Source organism: Hemicordylus capensis, chromosome 5, assembly GCF_027244095.1.
Source record: "Hemicordylus capensis ecotype Gifberg chromosome 5, rHemCap1.1.pri, whole genome shotgun sequence".
In the NCBI taxonomy this organism is placed as follows: Eukaryota; Metazoa; Chordata; class Lepidosauria; order Squamata; family Cordylidae; genus Hemicordylus; species Hemicordylus capensis.
In genome coordinates, this window is record NC_069661.1 from 186,430,463 (window position 1) to 186,456,492 (window position 26,030).

A 26,030-nucleotide genomic window follows, 5' to 3' on the forward strand; every position below is an offset into this window, starting at 1 on the left:
TTTCAATGTTTCTCTTCTGTGTAAAAACTCTTGGGGAAGTTGGTGGCCCACTTTGAGAAAATATGAAAAAAGCTATCAATACAATCTCCCCTCCTTCTCTAAAAACAAACTTTCCCCCATACTTTTCCATCTTTGAGAGAGGAAGTCAAGCGAATAAACTACTTCCTTGAAATCTGACCGCAAGAGTTGTCAAAGTCTTTTTGACATGTATATCATGAATCATTTGATATGTAGGATAACCCCTGCTAACTAGGCAAAGAGGCACCTTTCAAAGTGATGATTATGTTTTTATTTAGCAGAGGGAGAGCCACTGACCCTATTCAACTGCAGCACAGCATCCCTCCGGTGGCTGGTGCTGGTGTCTAATGTGTTTTTAGACTGTGAGCCCTTTGACAGGGAACAATTTCGGAGGATAGGCATTCACCTGACCCTTGAGGACAAGGAATAATTATATGTAAAACACTTTGCGGATGTTGCTGTTGAAAAGCAGTATGGAAATAGTAGTAGTAGTAGTAGTAGTAGTAGTACATTTCCCACCTTGAAGCAAACACAGCAGCATGTGATGCTAGCAGGCAGTGTTATACCTATCAGACAGACATACAGAATAGTGGTTAGTGTACAAACTTTATTTTTTTGTTTATGACCAAAAGCCACTGCACTTCAGAAACAAAAAAAGCAGAAATCTAATATATACAGAACAAGCAAACAAATACCACCCTTACTAGTTAAGAACAAATAACATGGACAATAAAGTATCAACAAGAATTAGAACCAAGTATTTAGAACACAAACATACATCTAAATCAGGAGTTCCCAACCTTGGGTCCCTAGATGTTGTTAGACTACAAGACCCATCATCCCCTTGACCATTGTGGCTTGACTGTGGTCCCCTTGACCATTGTGGCTGGGGTTCATGGAAGTTGTGGTCCAGTAAGATCCGGGAACCACAAGTTAGGAACTTCTGCTCTAAACTGACATGTGATATCACATATGATGACCAGAAACTGAAAGAACCCCGTGATTTTTTATGTGCTCTCCTTGAATTTTCTTTATCACCCAAGCAAACGTTGCAGAGTAGTATACACATCATTGCTTGCAAGAAGAATATAGGCAACTAGTATTTGTAAGCCCATTTTAATAACGGGCTCTAGTGGGGGAGTGCTGCTTTTGGCCTCACCTTGGGCTGCCAGCGGGGCCAGTGTTCTTGGCGTCGGCCGCCGCCAGCGGGGCCAGTCTTCTCGGCGGCGGCTGCCGCCAGCAGAACCAGGCTTCTCGGCCACCGCCAGCGGGGCCAGTCCTCTCGGCTGCCGCCAGCGGGGCCAGTCTTTTCGGCCGCCGCCAGCGGAACCAGGCTTCTCGGCGTGGCGGTGGCTGCCGCCAGCGGAGCCAGTCCCTCCTGCCGCCGCCGCATTTCCCTGCTCAGATACAACATGGCCGCCCCTATCTGGGCGGCCGTATCTTTTTTGGCAGTTCTGCGCATGCGCTCCGCGCATGCTCAGAACTGCCCAAAAAGACACGGGCAGCACGGCCGCACACCTAACCATTTTATGGTATAGGATTGTTGGACAGTGGGCTGCTTGAATGTCATCTGATGAATGTCATGCTTCTGTGCCCCCTGTAGGGCTGCCACTGTTATTGGAGTGTAGAGTCTGGAGGGGATGCGGCACAGGAGTCACGAAAGTGACAATTCCCAGAATACGGACCAGTAGGTGGACCTTCTGTTGTAATCCAGATTCTTCCTCCACATCAGGGCAACCTTTAGTATAATCAATCAAGAAAACAGAAGGGAGAAGGTTAATGTTCTGAAAATCCTTGCAAGGTTTAATCATATCTAGGAAACACAGTGTTTAAAACCCTGCTTTTGTCTTTTGAATGTAAGCAATTTAAAGCATAGACAATTTAAAATGTTGGACGAAAAGCCCAGGAATCTTGGACTTAATGTTGCAAGAATAGATTTCTACCCTGGAAGCATGCGTGCTGTGCTTGTTAAGAGTATGGCCTATAAGCCAAATAATATTCTCATTCTAGTCTCAGTTCAGTCATGGGCAGCCTTAGGTTTAGGCAAGCCACCCTCTTGGCTTCAGCCCTCATCTGCAAAATAAGGATAATGAAGATGAACCTTCTCGAGCACAGTAAGGATTACTGATAAGTGTTTTGAGCATTGAGGGGAAAGTACTTTATGTACTAAGTATTGTTATTAACCTCAGTTTAACTGCAGAAAAGGTTCCTGTCCTCTCCAGGGCTGTACTGAGAGGAGCTCCCTTCCCCAACAAGTAAGGAACTAATGGAAAATCCCCTCATTATTCATTTCTTCTGTGCAGAAGACCAGAAATGTGGCCTGCTGTGTTCCTGGATATCTAGAATCTTCGCAGATTCCACATGAGGACATATCCAGAGATTTACATTTTTGAACAGGCTTGGTCATGCTTGAGGTTACATTGACATAGGCCTACGCAGGGGCAAGACAAAATGTGCCAAGACTCACCAAGGCTCAAACCCGGCATCTTTTTCAGTTGCCAGTGCCCAGCCCTGGAAGTATTAAACCGCCCCTGCTGTGTAATGTCAGATCAGTCATTAACAAGACATCTGCCACTCAGGTTTTAATCCTAGATGAGGCAAATGACCTGATTTGTATTATGTGGACCTGACTGGAAGAGGTGAACACACCCGTCATTGTGAAAGCCTGTCCAGGGACCTAATCTAGCTTCAGCCTTGGAAGTGCAATTGCGGTGATTTTAAAAACAATTCCACCCTATCACTAGAATTTCCATGAACCAGAGAACTACTTTTACTCGATCCATTTATGTTAGCTTCTAAGGACAGAATAGGTGAGTGTGTGTGTTGGTGCGCACGGTCTACTCTGTTGCCTACTAGACTCTCTAATTTAGCTTACTAAGGTGATCTTGGAAATACTATTGAGGACCTCCCAGACTGTTAGTACTGGAGGATTTATTCATTGCATTTTTAATGCCACCAAATTATAAAATCTCATGGCAGTTTACAACAAAAGAAAGAATTAACTGTTGAAAACAATTAAGACAATTAAAACCAATTAAAACAATTGAAAACAATTACAAACAAAACATCAGCTGAAAGCCTAGTTAGAAAGATATGGTTTTAGGGCCTTCAGAAAAGCCACCAATGCTAGTAAGCTTCTTAGTCTAGCAGGGAGCGTGTTCCAAAGCTCAGGGACAGCTATAGAGGAGGCCCAACCCTGAGTTGCCATCAGACAAGCTGGCAACAACTTTGGGCAGACCTCCCCAGATGATCTTAATATGTGGTGGGTCTTGGGTGGCAGAAGAAGGTGTTCTCTTAAATTCCACAGGCCTAAGCCATTTAGAGCATTATAGATAACCACCAACACTTTGTATTTTGCCTGGAAACATATCAGCAGCCAGTGTATTGCTTTTAAAGTAGGAGTAATGTGGTGTCTCTCCGAGTTATTCTGGAGATCAACCTGGCTGCCGAATTTAGCACTAGCTGGAGTTTCCAGATTACAAACAAAGGCAGCCTTATATAGATCACATTACAATAGTCAAGGCTAGAGGTTACCAGCATGTGCATGACTATTTTAAGGTCATTCTCCTCTAGAAATGGATGTTGCTGATTTATCAGCCAAAGTTGATAAAAAGCATTCCTGGACACTGCCTCAATCTGAGGTACCAGAGAGAGGATTACTCTCTGAAGTAAAGTACTCCCAGACTGTGTAGCTGTTCATTCTGGAGAAGTGTAATTGCATCCAGAACAGACAGATCTAACCCATCTCCTTAATATTGATCCTCCCACAATAAGCACCTCCATTTTGTTTGGATTCAGTTTCAATTTATTACCACTCATTCAACCTATTACTGCCTGAAACTTAGTGTAACCATGCCACTTCCTGATGCAGCTGACACAGAGAAATAGATTTGTGTCTCATCAGAGTACTAACAACATCAGAACCAAATCTTCTGATGATCTCCCCCAGCGGTTTCTTGTTAGTGTTAAAGAGACAGGATGGATCCCTGTGGGACTCCATTAAAAAATTCTCATTTTGAGGAGCAATAGTCTTCAAGCAACACAATGCCATCTGGAATCAGCCTGAGATATAGGAACAGACCTGCTGCAAAGCGGTGCCTCATACTCCCAACCAGAGGTGCACCTAGGTAATTTTGGAGCCTGGACCTAAAGGCCTTTGGAGGCCTCTCCTGTAAAGCATCATCATGCTCAGCCGGGCGACCACACCACCTGGAACAGACTAAATAGGATTGGGGGGGCAGGGGCTGTGGATGCCCTAGACTTCGGCCTGGAAGTCCAGGGGTAAAGGTGCCTCTGCTTCCAACTCCCCCAGAAGGATACCATGGTCAATGGTAATGAAAGCTGCCAAGAGATCCAAAAGGACCAGCAGAGTCACATTCCCTCTGCCTGTTTCTATATTAAAATAATCCACCAGGATGACCAGGACCACCTCATAGCTCACCTGAAAGCCAGTTTGAAATGGGTCCAGATAATCTGTTTCCTGTAAGGTTGCCTAGAGCTGGGAGGCCACTGCCCTCTCAATTGCTTTGCCCAAAGATAGGAGGTTAGAGACCAGCCCATAATTACTCATTTCTGATTGTCTAATGCAGGCATCTTAAGAGGTGGTCTAATAAGTGTGTCATATAAACATGGAGGCATGCTGCCCCCCCCCCCCGCCCCAGTGAAGTGTTTATGATATTCCCCAGGCCGTCTTTGATAAACTCCCTGATAGATGCTATAAACCAAGCTGGGTGAGGATCAAAGGAACAGGTGGTAGGCCGTACTGCTCTAAGCACGGAATCACAAATAGAAACTGATCCAAGTTAACCATACAGACAGAGTTGGACATACCCCACCCCCACCACCCCAAACCGATTCTGCAACAATAGTGGCAGAGTTTAGCATTCACACTGAGACCTCTCTTGAAGGGACTGCTCAAGACTTCATACATACCTGCTAATATGTCCCTATTTTCCCATTCACCTGGCTGGGAAAATAGGGACATGTTGGCAAGTATGTTCATAATGCTGGTCCTAATATATACTGTACCTGGATCAACAAATGTGTCAGGAACAGCCCTACATTTGGTGTTTTGTTCACAGTAAGAGAAGAGTAATTTGTAGGCAGAAGTCTTTGTGACAATTTCCTTGGCATAGAAAATCGCTATATGGTGAAGCTTAGAGTTGCAGCACCTTCTGTCCTTTGCAGGAGTAAGGAACCAATTAAGGTTATCCACCCTACAAGCTGAAAAATTCTGAGGTCATTCACACAAACGAAAACTATGTGTTCTACCCAGGTTTGGGAGCTGTATGTGTTCCCAATTTTTAGTTGTGTGGAGGCAAGGTAGGAAGAAAACCTGGGTAGCTTTTCCTCTTAACTTGCTTCCACACAACCAAAAATTGGAAGCACACACAGCTCTCAAACCTGGGTAGAACACAGTTTTTGATTGTGTGAATGACCTCTCTGTTGTGTTTCAGGATGCACATGAGGAGTTTTCAGGGGATACAGCAAGCCTTCCTGTTTGAAGTCCAAATTGGTCTTTGGAATAGAACAATAGACACAATTACTCCTAGGTGCCTTGGTATACCAGAGAGTTACAGGCAAAGATCCATCCATCTTATTTATTTATTATTTCTCTGTGTAAGCTGCTCTGAGCCATTTTTGGAAGGGCAGTATAGAAATCTAATAAACAAACAAACAAACAAAGAGGCAGCTGATGAAGGTTGGAACAGAGTTGGCAAAATGCTTATGATACAAGCCACAGCTCATATGAAGGCCCATTTCATGGCAGTGATGTTGGCAGAGAACAGAAAGGGCATTCCTCTGCTGCCATTGCATCTGCCTTGTGTTTTCCAGTGGCATTTTCCAGATGGTTAAAAGCTTTCTTCAATCTGTCCATAAAGGGGATCTTGAGGAGCCCTCAATGGCCCTCTGTGACTTATTTGCTATATACTTCAAAGGCAAGAGAATGAATGAGTAAATAATACTGGAGAATACCTCTCAGCAGGTGTAGAGTGCATTCCTTTTACCTCTCACTAACTACAGAGCATCTCTGCACATCAAGGACTGGGGGAATGGGTTTTTTTAATCAGATGATTGGCTCTTGAGTCCCAGCCTCTCTCTTTCTAGAATTGAGAGCTGCTGAGTGGGTGGGTGGGGGAAACACCTGATAAATAAAGTTGGGAGCAAAGTCAGTAGGTTTATACAGTGGCCACAAGCTTTGGAAAGCCCCAGCATGGAGCGTCTAAAGGCTGAACCATCAGTGGCCTCTCTTTGCAGATCCATGCAGTAAGCAGCTTGCAGTGTTATAGCCTCTCCTTTGCAGTGTTTCTAGTAGCCTCTTCTGTGAGAGCTGTAACAGGAGAATCAGCCCTAAGAACTCAAAATCAGTGTTTTAATTTTGGTCTGGCCACCTATGCCTCATAAAGAATGTATTATGTATGATTCAAAAGCTTGCAATTTTATTTAAGCAACTGGCATTTGTCCATGGAAGGATATCATCTGAACTTATTTTATGGCTATTATTCTTTCCATATATGAATCACAGGCCGATATTCTTACTGGAAGGAAATACATGACTGTAGCAGTTATCCTACCTTCAACCTTTTGTGGATTTCTGTGATCTGTGTACTGTATGTGTAAATAGAAAAGTACAGCTAACTACGAAGCTTGCCAATTTGAATTCTGGAGAACAAATCAATCCTGAGCTCTCATATTAATTCATTGCTATGGGGGAGATGCTGGAAAAACTGTAAGGCAAGTTGATGCCTTTCTCTTATCCTCTAAAATAGTTCAAGCATCACTTAGGGCAAACCTTCCCCGTTGCCTTGAAAGAGTGCCTCAGTCCTGAGCTGAATGCGTTTTTGGGGGAAAGAGTTCAGTCAGCTCTAGTCTTGCTTATAGGATGCAAATAAGGTTGACAATTAAGGAAGGGCCTGTTATATGTTATAGAACAGACTCCTATCTATATTGAGATCAACTCTGGGTGAAATCACCAAAACACCATTAAGCACAGTACTTCTCAATGCCTGTGTTCCTTTATTTAAACCTTTCCAAGTCACTGATTCAAATCCATTGATTTGACAATAAGTGTATCTTGCTTGAGAACATAATTTGCTTAACAACCATGCTCTTCAGGATGTCAACACAAACCTACTTCACCTCTCTTGGCTCCCTCTTAAGACTTTTCCCTCTGAGTTTCCTGCTTACCTACTGGTCGCCCCCTGCCCCACCCTGTCCACAATAATCCACAGCTTTATAAACAGAGCACAGTCAAAGGATACAGGGTATTTCTCCATCCTGCACATCCACTCAAAGGATTGGACTGATGGGAATATTTTCAAGACTCTCACTTTTTCGTATGGAGGAGGATTAGACTGCCAGTCGCCAACTTAATCTTTATTGTTTTAAATGTCTTTAAAGACATTTAAAAATGTGTGCATATACTCCAAATATTCCTGTGTACCAGGGACACTCCTGATTTCTCATACCTACCTGTCCCTGTAAAACAGTGGCCAACATGCTGTTCAATCCAACATGAGCACTTCTGTCCCACCTGGGATGCTCTGATCGTGGAAAGCAGCCCTTGTGGTGTTGCGGAGGTGGGCAGTTCTGCATGTGGGCACTTCTGCAGTGCTGCTTCAAAGGAACCCGTGCTGTAGAAATGCCTGTGTGCTTTTTTAGGTAGTTGCACAACTGTCCATCCCCACAAAACTGATGAAGCTGCCTTTCACATACACAGCAGCACCAGCAGGTTGGGAATGCCAGTTTTGGATCTGCTGTATGTTGGCCACTGTTCCTATTTCACCTTTGGGGGAGCAGGGATGCCAGTGGAGGCTCCTCACTAAGGGCAGGTGGGGCATTGCCCTTCTACCACACAAGCGACCCTCCCACCACTCTCTCCCATCCCCTACCTGTGCTTTTCTGAAGTGGTGGACCTGGCAATGCTTTCTGTCAGGCTGCAGGAGTCTGTTTTCTCTGGCCTCCCCAATCCTGGCCTAGATTCCAGCCATAGCCCTATAGCAGCAGCAGCAACCTTTGGCATCTTTCTGTGGCGAATACCTGAGTGCCATGTCATAGTATTATACTGTGGGGTCAAATGTGGGACACTCAAGAAATATTATCAGAATTTATAAACAACTGAGTTTCCTGAACCAGGAAAGATACAGGAATTTCTGCCGGGAACTGACATCCCAAAACTTGTCAAAGAGTTAGAAAGCTTCTACAACTTCAAAATGTTGTAGCAATTAAATAATAACCAGACTCCCAGGCCAGATGGTTTAAAAATAATATATTATAAAAATATAACAATATATTAGGAAATGTTCACTTGATCTTAACGAATGAGGGTTTATAAAAGGAGAACAACAACTCTTTGAGGAGAGGATCTCATCCTAACGACACAAAATATTATGGTCTTACGGACCAATCTCATTGTTGGATGTTGATAATAACATTTTTAGATTAATAAGTCTACTTAATGGGTTCAGTTTTGTATCAATCAAGCTGTATTTTTAAAAAGTAATAATTATGAAAGACAGATGTGGAAAACTTGAAAAAGTATTTAAATATTTTATGACATATATACTTTTAAATTATGTAAATATTAAAATGATTAATGAATTGGAAAACTTGAAATATTATAGAATGCCCAAGTCAACAGTGGATAGAGGCTCATGTGGCATTATAATGAAGCCAGGAGAGCAGTGCTTCCTGCCTTCACTCAGCAGCTTGTTGTGAAGAAAAATGGCACCCACCAGCTGCTAGGACTCCCAGGAACTCCATCACCACTGTCGCCAGAGGAGGAGGTCATAGTAGCAAGACAAAAGTAAGCTATGGGGGTGGGGTAATTTTGCAAAACCTTTTGCCCCTCTGCCCCCTCACTTCGAGTAGAATTTTTTTTTGCAATAAGGTCAAGTCCAGCAATCCATGATCCTTACCCATAAAAGCCTTGGGCGTGCGTCCGTGCCGCCCGTGTCTTTTTCGCCCGTTCTGGGCATGCGCGGAGATGGGCGGCCATGTTGGACCCGGCCGCCGGTGGGCGACTGGCCCCGATGGCGGCGGCGGCCGCCACGGGAGACCAGAAGGAGCAGAAGCGGCGGGCGGAGAGTGCGGCCGAGGCGGCGGCAGAGCCGCGGCCTCGGCCAAAGGAGTGCGGGCCAAGGAGGCCGTGGCGGGGCGACTGGCTCCGATGGCGGCGGCCGCCGCCACAAGAAACAACGGGCGGAGAGAGCGCCCGAGGCGGCGGCGGAGGTGTCAGCCCAAGGAGTGCGCCCGAGGCAGGTGAGGCGGCAGCGGGAACCCCCCCCCCCACTAGAGCCCGTTATTACAACGGGCTTACACATACTAGTGTATTAATAAAAAGGCAAAGTACTACATACATTACCTCTCCTCACAAGTCAGTGCTGGACAGACTATCACAGAGTAAATTGATACAATGGATTACTCTGCTACAGGGTAAACAGATATGCAGGGTGGGGAAAACCTTTCAACTGTATGGGTGGGGGTCCTCAAGCTATGATACTTGGTATGAGAATAGGGGAGTAACTTCAATACCCTAAAGCAGGGCTGTTCAACTTATGCCCTCTAGCAGTTTTGGAGCTGCAACTCCCATAATCCCCAGCCACAGCAGTCAATAGCCAGGGATTTTGGGAACTGTAGGCCAACATCTGCAGGAGGACCAAAATTGAGCAGCCCTTCACTAAAGCATCACTGTTTCCATCTCTGAAATATTGTAGGGTAGGAATCTAGCAGTGAACCAGCTACACCTTATCTTAACAGCAGTGCTAGATAAAGCTTGTCTCACACTGTTAGCAAAGTTTGATTGATTAGAAACAAACAAACAGCTTGCTTTGTTTTGCTGTTTCATTGTCTGGCAGGTGAAAAGAAGTGCTATGCAAAGGTGCCCAAGGTCATCCATCTCTCGATCATTTGTTTCCCCTTACAGGTGATGAAAAAGTTCTGATGACCCAAGAGAAAGGATGCCATTGAAGGAGGGCTGAGATCTTCTTCACATGATACAGAGAAATCATTACTATGAGGCATTGGGAAGCAATCTTTTGTTAGATCTGGATTCTATGGCATTCCCTATGTGTGCACGTAAGAATAATGTTTGGTTGTTAACATATGCTTTCATAGCTTTGCCCCAGTTTGGTTAGTGGCTAGATGCATGTGGAAGCAGGCCTCTGCATTCCTGTCCCTGGCTACAAGAGGAACCACAGCTGCAGTTGGGTTTGTGTGGGAGTTTCCTCTGCCTCATTCAGCTCCTTTGGCTGAATAGGCATAGGCTGGTAAACAAAGCTGGAAGAATCTTGCCAATCAGCTTTTCAGGAAGGGGAGTAAGCAGGCCTAGATAGTGATCCCTCACACGCACACCTTGCTTTCCCCACCAAACAGCTGGAATCTTAGCAGGATTTTGGCTTCTTTTAACTGGCTGAGTTTGCACAACCCCAGCTGCTTTACATAAAATCTGTTGGTTTGGAGCCTTTTGGGGTAGCCTGATGAGATGCTCTCTTTGCCTTGGGATGCCCAACAATGAAGGCAGCTTGGTTTACAGGGGATACTGGGACAGTGGAAGCACCAGCCAGGAAATTAAACCTAAACACCAGAGACACCTATGTTTGGAATCAGTGTTAAGAGAAGAACCAATTTGTACATAAGCTAGCTGATAACTGTATTGTAAGCAGAGGTGCTGTTCCCCTTGACTTCTGGGTGGACGTCTAGGGCCTCCACACCCCCTGGCGTGCCCCAAATCCTCTTTAGTCTGCCCCAGGTGGTGTGGTCACCATGCCACGCCGCCAGCCCATGGTGCGCCAGGCGGCTGAGTGTGACTGTGATTTGTGCTGGCAGCCGCGTGTGACCTCTGCTTTAGAGACAGAGCAGGAAGTGGGGCAAGAAATATGTGGGAGGGGAATAATATATTCAGTTGCATGTTGAAATGTTTCTGCTAATGCATATTTGCAAAAATATACCTGTTTTATATTCTTACATTCTTGTGAGTTCAATTGCTGTTTGTGCCCTCAAGAACCCACGTGTTACAAATACTGTGTGTACTACAATGTGTGTAAGGCTTAGCACCTGTTTACCTTCAGGACCGCCTCTCCAGACAGTCCCGTCCCGTCCTGTGAGATCTTCTCAGGTTGCCCTTCTTTCGGTCCCTGGTTTCAGAGAGGTCCATAATACTAGAGCCCATGGAGGGGCTTTCCTCTGTTGCTGCCCCTTCACTTTGGAATTCTGCCTTCTCCCTTTTAAAACCTTATTGAAGACATTTCTTTTCTGCTAGGCATTTGCCCTTTAATTCTTTTTTAAAAAATATTTTAAATTCTCAGATGCTGTTCTTGTTTTGTACACTGCCCTGAGTCTGTGGATTGGGTGGCATATTAAACCTTTAAATACATACATACATACAGTGCAAACAATTTCAGCTCATTATAATAGTACCTGAGAACCAACTCAAATGTGTGCTTTTTGGCACTATACGGAGAGGGCTATACCACAGCAAAACACATGGAGGATAACATAAATCAACTGCTTGTTTGAAAGTGTGTCTGTGTCGAAATCATCAGAGAGATGCTGTCTTCCTGTGGGAGAAAGACAAAGAGCAGGCAGACAGTCCCGTGAGAGCACAATACCATGGCACAAGCAGTGCATTGGCAATAGTTCCAAGGGTGAACCTGTCCCAACTTGCAGATATGGCTAATATTACTTTCTAATACAGAACTGCTACCATGCAGAAGTCTTAAGGATACAAGGATAACTGGAACATGTCTCCAACACTTAGCTGACAGTACTTCTTACATCAGTTCTCAGACTGCCAGGGTGCATAGAGGCAATGTATGATGTTTCATTCTCAGTGGAACAAATATTCAGGATTGTGTCAAAAGCAAGATGAAGGCAGCAATTTAATAAAAGCTTTTACTTTCTCTGTCTTTATAGAGAGAAGAGGCAAACAGACAAGGAACTCCAATCTAAGAAAGGCACCAGGACACAAAGGAATGAACCATCTCTGTGTAAGCCCTTACCAACCCCATTCCTGCACGACAGGAGTGTCAAGGAGTGAACTCACCACCACTTGTAAGGAAGTAATCCTAGGCTGGGGGAGAGAGTCTGCTCTCCATATGTGCTGCAGGTGGCTTCAGGACAACACCTGAGCCTTTGACTAACTCTACAAAAAGGAAGTTCAGCTAGGTGGAGCCACCAGGGAAGAACAGACAAATGTGTGAGATGAAGATCTGACAGCCAAATGAAGGATGACAGCCTAAGGTACAGGGGAGGGGGGCAGCATAATCTATGAATTGTCTTAGCCCATACTTAGATGCACAGTTGCATCCCCCCCCACAACAGTCTCACCAAATGAAAATGTGCTTATTGTTAGAATTTAATCAACGGAGGTGAGCAACAATGGAAATAAACAGCACAGATGGCTAGCTAATCAAAAGGAAGCTGCCCTGGCCCATCTGTGGCATATGTTATGGTGTTTTTTTGTGGGGAGGGGAGGGGAGGGGGAAACCTGGAGGATCCAGCATAGTGTATCTATATGCCCCTCCCTCGCTTGAGTCCTTTGTGAAAGGCTAATGCAGGGAAAACAGAGGTACCCAACATGAATGGCCAGTTCATTTCAGTTGTATTTTCAATTGCAATCGGAAAGGTTGAGGATTAGGCAGGTCCTTTGATTAATATTTTATTTCATTGCATTCTTTCTGTTGGCACAAAAGGATTTTCAAGCAGAGAAAGGCTTTTTTCTTTTGGATTCATTGCCTGTCCTAAGAGTTTAGCTAGAACTTGACACAGCCTCCATTTCATTCATAATTCATATTTCTGAAAAACAGATGTCATATGAATCTGTAAAGTTCTGAGATGGAAGTATGGACCTAAGAAACTAGAAGAGTATTAAATAAAAGGTTAGATACATTCATGTCTTTAGACATGCAGGTGTTCACCTTATGTACTCTTATACTGTACATACTTTACAAATTCTTTCATTTTGCAAGGGCCTCCATAACAGAGATCAGGTAGTTCTAGCTACAGACTGGATTAGCTTTAGCCTTCTATAGCCCTTTTTCTTCCAGAATGATCCCATACCTCTTTTCTTTTTTGAAGAAAAAAAGAAAAAACCCTTTTTACCAGTGGAAACACACACACACACACACACTCACACACACACAGAGTGACACAGCTGTTGGAAAGGGTTATTCGAAGTACAGACCTCATCACAGCTCCACTCCCAAGTAAAGCACTGCTTTGGTTTTCCCTCATTATACTATTTTTTTTAATTTCAGATAATTTTTACCCCATGTTTATCAGAGTTATGTACAAACTGAAGCAATCTAAAACAGTATTTATAAAACAACATATTAAAATATGGAGACTAAAGACCAGCACATATAGGTTTATTATGTATTATTTCTTTATTATTTATTTATCATATTTATATACAGCCTGATATATAGGCAGGGTATACAATCCAAATTACAAAATAAAAATAAAAAATTAAAATACTATCACAGAATAAAAACAATTCACAGAGTGAAACAATTAAAATAATTTCACAGGATAAATAGCAATAGCAATAGCAATAGCACTTACATTTATATACCGCTCTATAGCCGGAAGCTCTCTAAGCGGTTTACAATGATTTAGCATATTGCCCCCAACATTCTGGGTACTCATTTTACCGACCTCGGAAGGATGGAAGGCTGAGTCAGCCTTGAGCCCCTGGTCAGGATCGAACTTGTAACCTTCTGGTTACAGGGCGGCAGTTTTACCACTGCACCACCAGGGGCTCATGGACTAAAAACAGGGGCTAAAAACAGTCTAAAATTAATTTTAATTAAAAGCCTGAGAAAACAGGTGTGTTTTAAGGGTCATTAAAAAAATTCCATCTCCATCATAGATGGAGAAGCTCTTATTTTGACAGGGAGTGCAGTTCTCTGAGGCAGCCACAGAGAAGACCCAGCCCTGAGTTGCCACCAGATGAGCTGGCAACAACCATAACCGGACCTTCTTAATAGGTGGCAGGGTTCATGACAGAGAAGGCCGTCTCTTAAATACCCTGGACCTAAGACGCTCAGGGCTTTATAGGTAATGACCAGCATTTTGTATTTCACTCGGAAACCTATTGGCAGCCAATGCAATTTTTTCAGAATCAGTGTTATATGGTCCTTTACAGTTATCCCAGAGTTCAACCTGGCTGCCGCATTCTGTACCAGTTATGTACCATTCTGTACCTGCCCCACATAGAGTGCATTACAATAGACAAGCCTCCAGAACTGGGCATAGCTGATGTATCAGATGAAGCTGATAAAAAGCACTCCTGGCCACTGCCTCAACCTGAGAAACCAGAGAGAGTTTTGGATCCAGGAGTACTCCCAATCTATGTACCTGATCTTTCAGAGGAAATGTAACCCTATTGAGAACAGGCAGATCTAAACCATCTCTCAGGTGTTGATCTCCCACAATCAATACCTTTCCGGCTCTCTCCTGGCTCAAAGTGGCCATTTTGAAGGCCTCTGAACATGCGCCTGGGAATGCAAATAGCCCGTGTGCATGTGCAGCAGCCTTCAAAATGGCCACCGCAAGCTGGGAGAGGGCCGGAAAGGCCCGAAAATGTGCTGAACCGACCCATAAAATACTAGGGGGAGGTCAGCAGGGGGAGGGGAAGCTTCAGAGACACACATCCCCACACTGCGACAGCACCCCCCAGAGGCAGCAAAATTACCACAGGCCTGGCAGTGAGCTTAATTTTTTAAAAAAACTTTTTAAACCTTGGAGCAGCTTGAACTTGAATTGAACCGGGGGTGGTGGGGGTGGTTTCAGGTGTGCACAAAACTGAACATGTTCAGTTTAAGTCTGGTCTGGACTCGAACCGAACTGGGCAAGCTGTTTTTGTGCACATGCCTACTGTAGAACAGTGCTGCCTAATCCCACTTCCCACAGGCAACCCAGAAGTATACCATGGTTGATGGTATTGAAATCTGCTGAGAGATCCAAAAGAATCAGCAGAGTCACACTCCCTCTATCAATACCTAATTGGAAGCTTCAGAGACACCCCATAGTGTCTCAACCCCATAGCCCACCCGAAAGCCAGTTTGAAATGGGTCTTGATAACCAATTTCCTCCAGAACAGTCGGGAGCTGAGAGGCCACCAGCCTCTCAATCACCTTGCCCAACCATGGGAGATTAGAGACGGGCTTATAGTTGCCTAACTCTGAGGAGTCCAATGTAGGGTTTTTCCCAGTATGGTCTAATGATAGCCTCCTTAAGACAAGCATTTATGCTCCTATCCTCCCTCAGACAAGCATTTATGATGCTTACCAGACCCTCTCTGATAATCTGTAGATAAAATAAGACAAGTTGGATAAGTGTCAAGAGAACAGGTGGTAGAACATACAGTCCAAAACAGCTTGTCCACATCCTCAGGAGTCACAGATTAAAACTGATCCAGTCTGACCACATAAGAGTTGTTGCTGGATATCTCCACAACAGACTCTGCCCTAATGGCAGAATCCAGTTTAGCCTGAATACGAGAGATTTTGTCCATGAAAAAATCATTAAAAGCAGCACATATCTGTGCTGGATATCTGATGTTTCCAAATTTGAATTCAAGGGGGAGGGAGCTTGTACTAGCCCTCTCAGAATCATAGACAACTCAGCAGGATATAAATTTGCAGATTCAATGTGGGTAGAAAAGAGTTGCTTCTTTGCCACATGAATTGCCAGAGCATAGATCTTCAGATATGCTCTATGTATGTTGTAACCTATTGAATTTGAGTCAAATCTTTCTCCGTTTGTGCTCTAGTCATCTACCTTGCTGCTTCAGCTTCCAAATACCAGCTTCTGAATACAGGGCTAATTTTGAAGCAGGTAGGAGAGGATGCTTAGGAGCAATTGTGTCTACTGCTCTAGTGAGTGCATTATTCCAAGTTTGCACCAGAGCATCGACAGAATCATTGGAAGAACCAACTCTTGGAATCCAATTGTATCAAATAACCTTCTTGGGCAGACCAGCCTAATGGGTCCTTCATCCCTACAGAGGTGGGTTGTGGTTACAAGTCCTACTTTAACCAGATGGTGGTCCATATATGACAGTGGGGAAATAACAGCAGACCCAACCCACAGAACCTGATCAGAGTAAAAGACCAAAATGAGTGTGTGGCCAGCAACATGTGTTCGTCCAAAGACCACCTGGGATGGGTTCATAGTCGTCATGGTCACTATGATGAACTCCTGAGCCACTCCTGACAAACAGGTCACATAGTGAACATTGAATTACCCCACCACAAACAGTCTGGACAACTCCAATTCCAACCCTGCAACTAGGTCTGACAGCTCAGTTAGGGACTCACCTGAACAATGGGGTGATCCGTACATCAACAGTAGTCCCACTATATCCTTAGTCCCTAGGCTTAGGTATAGACACTCAATATGGGCCAATTCTCCAACAGGGATCCTGGTAAGGGAGTTAGTGTCCTTATAGACCACAGCCACCCCATCTCCCCCTCAACATCTGCTCACCTGTTCCACCACAGAGTATCCTGCTGGGAGAAGCTGGGACCAGACTGGACCACTAGCCTTCCCTATCCAGGTCTCCACAATGCATAGCAGCTCATCTCCTTCATCCAAAATCAAATCATGGATGATCTCCAGTTTGTTTTGGACTGACATTACAAAGTAGCAAGATGAGGCTCTGTGGGAGATTGGCACTGCTCACCAAGATCAAAGAGCTGATAGGCCAGCTGGAAGGGGAAACGGCTGTTAAGTTTATGACCCTAGTTCAGGAGCTGCACACCACCCCCATTTTCTAATAGTTTAGTTTAGTATTTATTTATGATCTTTGACCAAATGATCTATTTTCTAATAGTCGGTGAATTAAAAACAAGGCCGGAGGAGCCAGCAATGATTATGAGCTAAGCAGAAGCTGGGTTGGAGAAATAGGTAGGAGGCAAAAATCCAGGCCACAAAAGTGTGGTGGCCTCTGAAATGGCCACCGTGCCAGGGGGAAAAGCCTGAACAGGCCGAAGAACGGCAGAACAGGCTGGTTTTGAACAGAAGGGAGGTTGGCAGGGGGAGGGGGAGCCTTCATGAACCCATCCCCCGCTGCCTCTGAGAACACACCCAGAGGGGTTAAGTTTTGTTTTTTGTTTTTAAATTAAATTAAAAAACAAACAAACTCATGAACCCTCCAAACGGGCCAGTGTGTGTGTGTGTGTGTGTGTGTGTGTGTGTGTGTGTGTTCAGTCTGGGGTCAGACCAAATGGGGTGGTTCAGTCCAATCTTGAACCGTTGAACCGAACCGGTTTGACATCGAACACATTCGACGACAAACCTGTTTGCACATCCCTAGTATATGATGCCTCTTCCACCCACATTTATGGCTACAAGCCTGCTTCAAACCAGATTTTTTTGAAGGCTTGTGTCTCTGAAACTGATTGCACATTTGCCCTTTCATGCAATCCAGTTCCATATAGATTCCACTGCTGTGGCTGTAACAACAATAACCACCTCGCTGCATGGTGGAGAAATGGTGCTCTGAATCCTTGCTTATTGTTTCCTGGTTCAGATTGTTGCTATCCTGCACTCTGTCTTATTTACTTACTTACATACTTTGTTTTTAATTGCATTAACAATGCTCTGCTCCTCACAAGCTCACTTTATCTGTGTCAGCCATTCAATAGGTAAAGGCAGGCACCTATGTAATCATTTGGTTGCACTAGTTCCTCAGGATTACAAATGAGGGCCATCTGTAGACCCAAGTATTTGCCAAGATGAAAAGAAGGCTTAACTTAATGTACTCTGGCAAGAGTAATAGGAAAACATCAATCAAGCAGTGACATGTTAGTTCATAGGCACCAATAGGCTCATGTTTGTGGCTGAGCACATGAAGTGGATCTTCTCCTTTACAGATGAGGCCATCTCTTAAGGATGCACATTCAAAACTTATGAATGTAACAAGGCACTTTTAAAACAGACTTGATTTTAAAAATTGAAAATGATGGTAGTGGTGTGAAGGAAAGTGCTTCCTCGGTTTTCTTTGGGTTTCACATTAAAATGAGCTCCAGGGTTGAAACTAGGGTCACTTAGACAGTAATTTTAGCTGAAACAGATGGAGTTCCAGTGGTTGCTTCTAAAAAGACCACTTTTACCGACAGTCATTTCATAATGATTTCTGAGATACAGCAAGGCTATTTCCTATAGTGTTTTACCTCCGGATTATGTGGTAGACTGTTGGCAAAGGCTGCATTTTTAACCAGAGGCAGCCAATGCTTTCATACATTTTTCCTGCCGTTGAAAGGTAATTATTTCATCTACCTCTTGTCACTATATGGTTATGAATGGATAGAGGATGTTTAATTACCCTTAGGCATGCCCAAGAAGAGATTGTTTTAGGAATGATATTTTCCCACAGCAGTTGCAGCATGAGGTCATTCACACAATCAAAAACTGTGTTCTACCCAGGTTTGGGATCTTTGTGTGCTCTCAATTTTTAGTTGTGTGGAAGCAAGGTAGGAGGAAAACCAGGGTAGCTTTTCCTCCTATTTTGCTTCCACACAATCACTTATACCCAGGTTTTTCTCCTACCTTGCATCCACAAAGCCAAAAACTGGGAACACAACACACACAGCTCCCAAACCTGGGTAGAACACAGCTTTTGATTGTGTGAATGGCCTCTGTGATTCGTTGAGAAGATTTATTCCTTACCTTAAAAAAACTGTTTTTAATTATAAGCTGAAACAGCTTGATTATTTTAATTATTTTAGCTGAAACAGATGGAGTTCCAGTGGTTGTTTCTAAAAAGAAAATATCTGAAGAGCAGCCTATAAATACTTGTAATAAATAAATAAATTCCCTGTTTTGATCTGTTACTCACATCATACATACATGACTTCAGCCAGCGTGGTGTAGTGGTTAGAGTGCTGGATTAGGACCGGGGAGACCCGAGTTCAAATCTCCATTCAGCTGTGAAACTAGCTGGGTGACTCTGGGCCAGTCACTTCTCTCTCAGCCTAACCTACTTCACAGGGCTGTTGTGAAAGAGAAACTCAAGTATGTAGTACACTGCTCTGGGCTCCTTGGAGGAAGAGTGGGATATAAATGTAATAATAATAATAATTAATAATGTAAAGAAGCAGATGAAACAGTGGACCACCTAATCAGCTGTTGTAAAAAGATCGCACAGACTGACTACAAACAAAGGCATGACAAGGTAGCAGGGATGATACACTGGAACATCTGCAAAAAATACAAGCTACCTGTAGCCAAAAATTGGTGGGACCATAAGATTGAAAAAGTTGAAGAAAATGAAGATGTAAAAATATCATGGGACTTCCGACTACAAACAGACAAACATCTGCCACACAATACACCAGATATCACTGTAGTCGAGAAGAAAGAAAAACAAGTGAAAATAATCGACATAGCAATACCAGGGAATAGTAGAATAGAAGAAAAAGAAATAGAAAAAATCACCAAATACAAAGATCTACAAATTGAAATTGAAAAGCTGTGGCAGAAAAAGACCAAAATAATCCCAGTGGTAATTGGCGCCCTGGGTGCAGTTCCAAAAGACCCTGAAGAGCACCTCAACACCATAGGGGCCACAGAAATCACCATCAGCCAATTACAAAAAGCAGCTTTACTGGGAACAGCCTATATTCTGCGACGATATCTATAACAATTGTCAATAAAATTCTGGCATCCCAGGTCCTTGGGAAGGACTCAATGTCTGGATAAAACAAACCAGTCAATAACACCTGTCTGACTGTGTAAACAAGAAATAATAATGTCCCCCAGTGAGGCACTACCTTGGCGTGGTTGTGGGGCTTGCGTGCTCTGAGGAAGGTGAGAGCTATGCCAGAGGTCCAACCATACTGGACAGGTCTCACCAGAGGAGCCAGACAAAGAGTGCCTCTCCCATCAACAATATGGTGAGACGTAACTTTAATAAATCTATACCGGATCGGTTGTCGCCCGGGTCAACAAGGACCGCGCCAGGTGCTGGAGTCCCTGGACATCTGGTGGCAAGTGGGCAACAGGAATCAGGATCTTCAGTTGAGCAACCAGGGCTGAAGACAGCAAAGTTACTGGAAGAAACGTCGCTTAACCGAAAAAAATATACGAAAAATGCCAGCAAGGAAATAATGATCTGCTATTACAAGTCTAGTCCAACTAGAAGAGGTTATTTAGAAAGAATGTACCAAATCTGGAAAGAGAAGCATCCAGATACAGAAATAACAGAACAAAGGCTAGCAGACCAGAGAAGATACATAATAAGAAATAAAGTATTCACAGGAGTTGAGCTGGAAGAACTGCAAAGAGCAACACAGGCTCAAGATATGGAAGAAGAATTACCACCAACTGAAGCTGTTGCTCAGGCGCAGGTGGAGGAGTTGTTGGAAATAGAGGATACCACTGTTGCTGAACTGTTTCAAAATCAAAACCAGGCAACCTCCCCTTTGCCTTCACCTCAAAAACCCAAATGCCGTTTAACAGAAAAGCAACAAGAACTAAAGCAAAAAATAACTGAGCACATGAACCAAACAACCACCAGGGTTCGACTTCCAGCTCTAAAAACAGTTGCCAAAAAACAACTTGCTCAGGTATTAAAAGATGTCAATGCTGCACTTGCAGAAATAACAACCAAGAATTTGCAAGAAACAAACCAACTAATGTACAGTGAAGCAACAATAACAACACAAGAGCTCGGATATAAGATCAATGGACCTGTAAAAAAAGAAAGTAGTACATCACCTAAATGGAAGATTGGATTAGAAAATAAAATCTCCAGGCTTAGATCAGATGCTAGTAAATTGAAAGATATGAAAGACAAGAAGCTGAAGAATGAAAACACCAAACAGTATCTGATCCAAAAATACCACCGTGATTCAAGGAAAATTAGAGTTAGAAGTCCTGGAAATAATAAAGCAGCAAATAACAGCAGTGTCAAAGAAGATTAGCAGATATAAAGCCAGAACTACACAACACAGGCAGAATCTCCAATTCCAGTTGAATCAGTGACGTTTCTACCAAAGCATAGAAGGAGAAACTACAAGAAACCTAGAAACACCAAATAAAGAAGAAACAGTGCAATTCTGGGGGAAACTATGGGACAATCCAATAGATTATAATAAAAAAGCAGGCTGGATGAAAGAGGTCAAAAATGTAAGCAACAAATGCAAGATCTAATAATAACACCAGAATTAATAAGTGAAAGAGCAAAGAAAATTAAAAATTGGACTGCTCCAGGCGACGATGAACTGCATGGCTTTTGGCTTAAACACCTAACAAGCCTTCATAAACAACTATCAAAACAGTTCAATCACATTTTGCAAGGAGGTGATATTGGACAATGGCTAACAACTGGGTAAATTCATCTCATCATGAAAGACCCACCAAAAGGTGCAGTTCCAAGTAATTATAGACCGATAACCTGTCTGCCAACCATGTTCAAATTATTAACTGGAATAATAGCAGATGAAGTGATGCAACACTTATTAACTAACCAACAGCTTCCAGTTGAACAGAAAGGAAATTGCCCGAACACCGGAGGCACAAAAGACCAGCTGCTGATTGACAAAATGATTTTAGAAAATTGCAAGAGAAGAAAAACCAATCTAAGTGTTGCATGGATTGACTACAAGAAAGCCTTCGATTCATTGCCTCACACATGGATACTAAAATGTTTAGAAACAACTGGTATCAGCAAAAACATTCAGATATTTATTTAAAAAGCAATGAGCATGTGGAGTACACAGTTAACAATCAATGGCGAGACACTTGGACAGGTTAGCATTAGAAGAGGCATTTTCCAAGGGGACTCACTATCCCCTCTGTTGTTTGTAATCGCCATGACTCCACTTTCACAAATACTAAACAAAACAGGCCTTGGATACCAAACATCTAAAATATCCAGTAAAATCAACCATCTGCTGTACTTGGACGATCTGAAGTTGTATGGAAAGTCCCAGTCAGAAATTGAATCACTGCTAAACACTGTCTGTATATTCAGTAGCGATATAGCAATGGAGTTTGGACTAGACAAGTGTGCTGCATTAATAATAAACAGAGGGAAAATAACAAAAACAGAAGGAATAGAACTGCCCAATGGAAGCAACATCAAGAACCTAGAAGAGAAAGAGCATTACAAATACTTGGGCATTCTCCAGGCTGAGAACATCGCACACACTGAAGTAAAAAGAAAAATTGGAAGTGAATACATCAGGAGAGTTAGAAAAATCCTAAAGTCCAAACTCAATGGTGGGAACACCATACAAGCCATAAACACCTGGTCTATACCTGTTATCAGATACACTGCAGGAATAATAGACTGGACCCAGGCAGAGCTAGAGACGCTAGATCGTAAGACCAGGAAAATCATGACCATCAATCATGCTCTGCACCCCCGCAGTGATGTCGATAGGCTATACCTCCCTCGCAGCTCAGGTGGAAGAGGAATGCTGCAAGTCCATCAAACAGTAGAGGAGGAGAAAAGAAGCCTTGAAGAATATATCAAGGACAGTGAAGAAGATGCACTTCAAATGGTCAATAACGAGAAACTATTCAACACCAATGAAACAAAGCAGGCCTACAAGAAAGAACAAGTCAAGAACCGAGCAGAAAAATGGAAAAATAAGCCCCAGCATGGTCAATATTTGCACAATATGTGGAAAATCAGACATCACCAAGACCTGGCAATGGCTTAAGAATGGCAACTTGAAGAAAGAAACAGAGGGTTTAATACTGGCTGCGCAAGAACAGGCACTAAGAACAAATGCAATAAGAGCAAAAGTAGAAAAATCAACCACCAACAGCAAGTGCCGCCTTTGTAAAGAAGCAGATGAAACCGTGGACCACCTAATCAGCTGTTGTAAAAAGATCGCACTGACTACAAACAAAGGCATGACAAGGTAGCAGGGATGATACACTGGAACATCTGCAAAAAATACAAGCTACCTGTAGCCAAGAATTGGTGGGACCATAAAATTGAAAAAGTTGAAGAAAATGAAGATGTAAAAATATTATGGGACTTCCGACTACAAACAGACAAACATCTGCCACACAATACACCAGATATAACTGTAGTCGAGAAGAAAGAAAAACAAGTGAAAATAATTGACATAGCAATACCAGGGGATAGCAGAATAGAAGAAAAAGAAATGGAAAAAATCACCAAATACAAAGATCTACAAATTGAAATTGAAAGGCTGTGGCAGAAAAAGACCAAAATCATCCCAGTGGTAATTGGCGCCCTGGATGCAGTTCCAAAAGACCTTGAAGAGCACCTCAACACCATAGGGGCCACAGAAATCACCATCAGCCAATTACAAAAAGCAGCTTTACTGGGAACAGCCTATATTCTGCGACGATATCTATAACAACAGCAACAACACTGACAATAAAATTCTGGCATCCCAGGTCCTTGGGAAGGACTCGATGTCTGGATAAAACAAACCAGTCAGTAACACCTGTCTGACTGTGTAAAATAATAATAATGTAATGGGGAGGATACCTATATTTCTTATGCTTTTGAATTACCTCTGGTTGTCTCTAAGGAAGTTTCCTTCATGTATCTTTAGGCAATGCAAGTTGTTAAGATGAAACTGAATATTAACTGTCATTATGTTGGCTTAGTCAGGGCTGCTTCGAACATGAATTTCCCCTAGACTGAGATAATCTCCATGTTTTTAAAAAAAGAGTATAAACAGTTATATCCCATCCTTCCCTCAAGAACCTGAAGGTGGTACACATGCTCAGTCATACTGTAAGAACAGTACTGTGAAGTAAATCGGGTACGAAGTAATGCTCACCCAGTTAGTTTCACTCACTTGCAGGAATAAACCTTGGTCTCCAGCTCCTTATTTGCTGGGCCCATTCACATGACTGTCTGGGAGGGCGGGAGGGCAGGGAAGAAGGCTCATAACCTTCCCTTCCCTGCAAATGATTATGAAGACTTTGCCGCGTGCGCCGATTGCATGCCCAGGCTGTCTGCTGCCGCCCTAGGAGCATTGTCCTGGCCCCTGGAGATCCCACAATACACCACGAGAGTGCATGGAAGCCCACTCCTGTGCCAGCGCCAGCTGGGAGTAGCCAGTGTTTGCACACGAGCAATTAGCCCGAGTTACGATCATGTTTGCACCCTTAGTATCGGCCAACCGGTGGGCTCCGTGGGTGGATTTGCCACTGTGGCACTGCGGGGATCTGCGGGGATCCCGCTGATTCTCATAGGCAGCCAAGCCCGTGTCTTGGCTGCTTGTGAGAACAGCCTTGCTACAGTATATTACATTGGCTCTCATTCAAGTGTTGCCTGTACCATGAATGCCAACATGTGCTTCCCAACATTTGTATCCATAGCAACATAAACACCTGTGCTGTACTACACACAGAAGGTATACACATTATTTTGCCTTATACACCGATTATCTTGATGTAAAGCAAATGTCGCTTGTGAAGCAGGCCTTAATCTTGAAGAAGATGAAAATGGTTTTTCCTTAATATAGTGAGGGTCATAGACTCTCTGGCCTAGAAGTGGAGTGCCACTCCAGAATTTGCTTTTGGTGACCTAATGAAAGAATAAAGTGCTAAATAAAAATGCATTCATTTCGATAAACCTGAAGAAGGAATAACTTATCTGGAGGTTGGGTTAATGTTTCCAGAACACAGGGAGGTCTTAATGATAGTGTGCTGCTAACTGAGAATTGTTATTTGATAAAGAGAAACTGTGGAGCTTTACAAGCTTGTTCATGTGATTTTCAGCATTAGGAATCAAAACTGTTCCAACGGCTAGGCATGAGGGACCAATACAGCATAGCCCAAAGAATGTCCAGAATGTACTAGCAAAGAAGAAGCCTCTCTAGGTCTTAGTCACATAGATCAATAATAAAACTGTTGAGGTTTGAATGGTAATTTAATGGTCCATCAAAACATTCATTTTTTGTTGTTGGAAGACAATGTTTTATTATTTCTGGAGAAGAACTGGAAGCTAACCTTAAGTAAAGCTCAGCTTTAATAATTGAAGTAATTCAAATTGTTTGGGGGGTATTCTGAAAGCTAAAAGTCAGAAAAGAAGTTACTCTGATGTGCTATCAAGTTCCCTGCTGTGGTTTCTATATTCCTGGGACAAAGTACAGATGTGGTGATGAAAAGCTAGAAGTTATATAATGTATAAAATGTCTAGGCTGTTTTTAAAAATAGGAGGTTGATGTTGGAGGCCTGGGGCAGACTGGGGATTGTGTTGCTATACTGCCCACTCCATTGCACAATGGACTCCCTGGGTGAGGTTATGGTGTTGATTTAGGTAGGGGTATTGCGGTCATCCAGTCTTATTGTTCATGCATGTGGTATGTGCCAGTTTATAAGGGGTGGCTCTGTGGGAGGAATTGGCAACCCTAGGTCCATGGGGGGGGGAAACCCCAAATGGACACATCTGGAAAGACATGTTCGATTTGGTGTTTCCATTGACCTGGAAACAAGTGCTCTGAAAGCGGGTGTCAAAGACCCACAATTGTGGTTTGACCATTGGTTTCTGATGCTATCTCGCCACCACTAAAGTGATAGTTCAGTTAAAGCAATTTATCATCCAGGAGTCATGGAGCCAACCTGCCTGAGGGAGATGCCTGCTGATTTTAATGATCAGTGGCTTAGATGAATAGTGGAATAGCATATTGATGGGGTTGTTTTGAAAGGTCCTTTCTGTCATAGAAAACTGAAGCCTTTAAGGTTTACACTGGTCTAAAGATTGATCAATGAAGGACGAAGAAATCAGTTGAGTGCAGCAAGCAACAGGTCATTTGTGAAGGACCACATCCTGGCTAGTGAAAACAGCTTTCTTTTCTACTACCATTGAATCTGTGGAGTGCCATTCAGCAAGGAGGATCAGGCTATGTCAACCTGGTGGTTGAATTGTGATTCAATTGATGAGCCTTGCCTACGGATTTAGCAACATCACTTGTGTTTGGTCAAACACAGGAACCTCTTGCCTCATTACTGAGCCAAAGTTTTTAAAACTCAGATTTATTTATTTATTTATTTGTTCGATTTTT

At 43.3% G+C, this 26,030-nt stretch overlaps 1 protein-coding gene across 1 annotated transcript in view; it reads right to left on the minus strand.

Moving 5' to 3' along the window:
* Positions 1-605: 605 nt before the first annotated feature.
* LOC128327428 (uncharacterized) overlaps positions 606-26,030 on the minus strand; it is a 112,223-nt gene continuing 86,798 nt past the window's right edge. The window contains exons 5-6 of the mRNA XM_053256229.1: positions 11,437-11,576; positions 606-1,756 (exon numbers count right to left, since the gene is read on the minus strand). Coding sequence (XP_053112204.1) covers positions 11,520-11,576 — 57 coding nt within the window. The 3' untranslated portion in view covers positions 606-1,756; positions 11,437-11,519. The remainder of the gene's footprint in view (positions 1,757-11,436; positions 11,577-26,030) is intronic.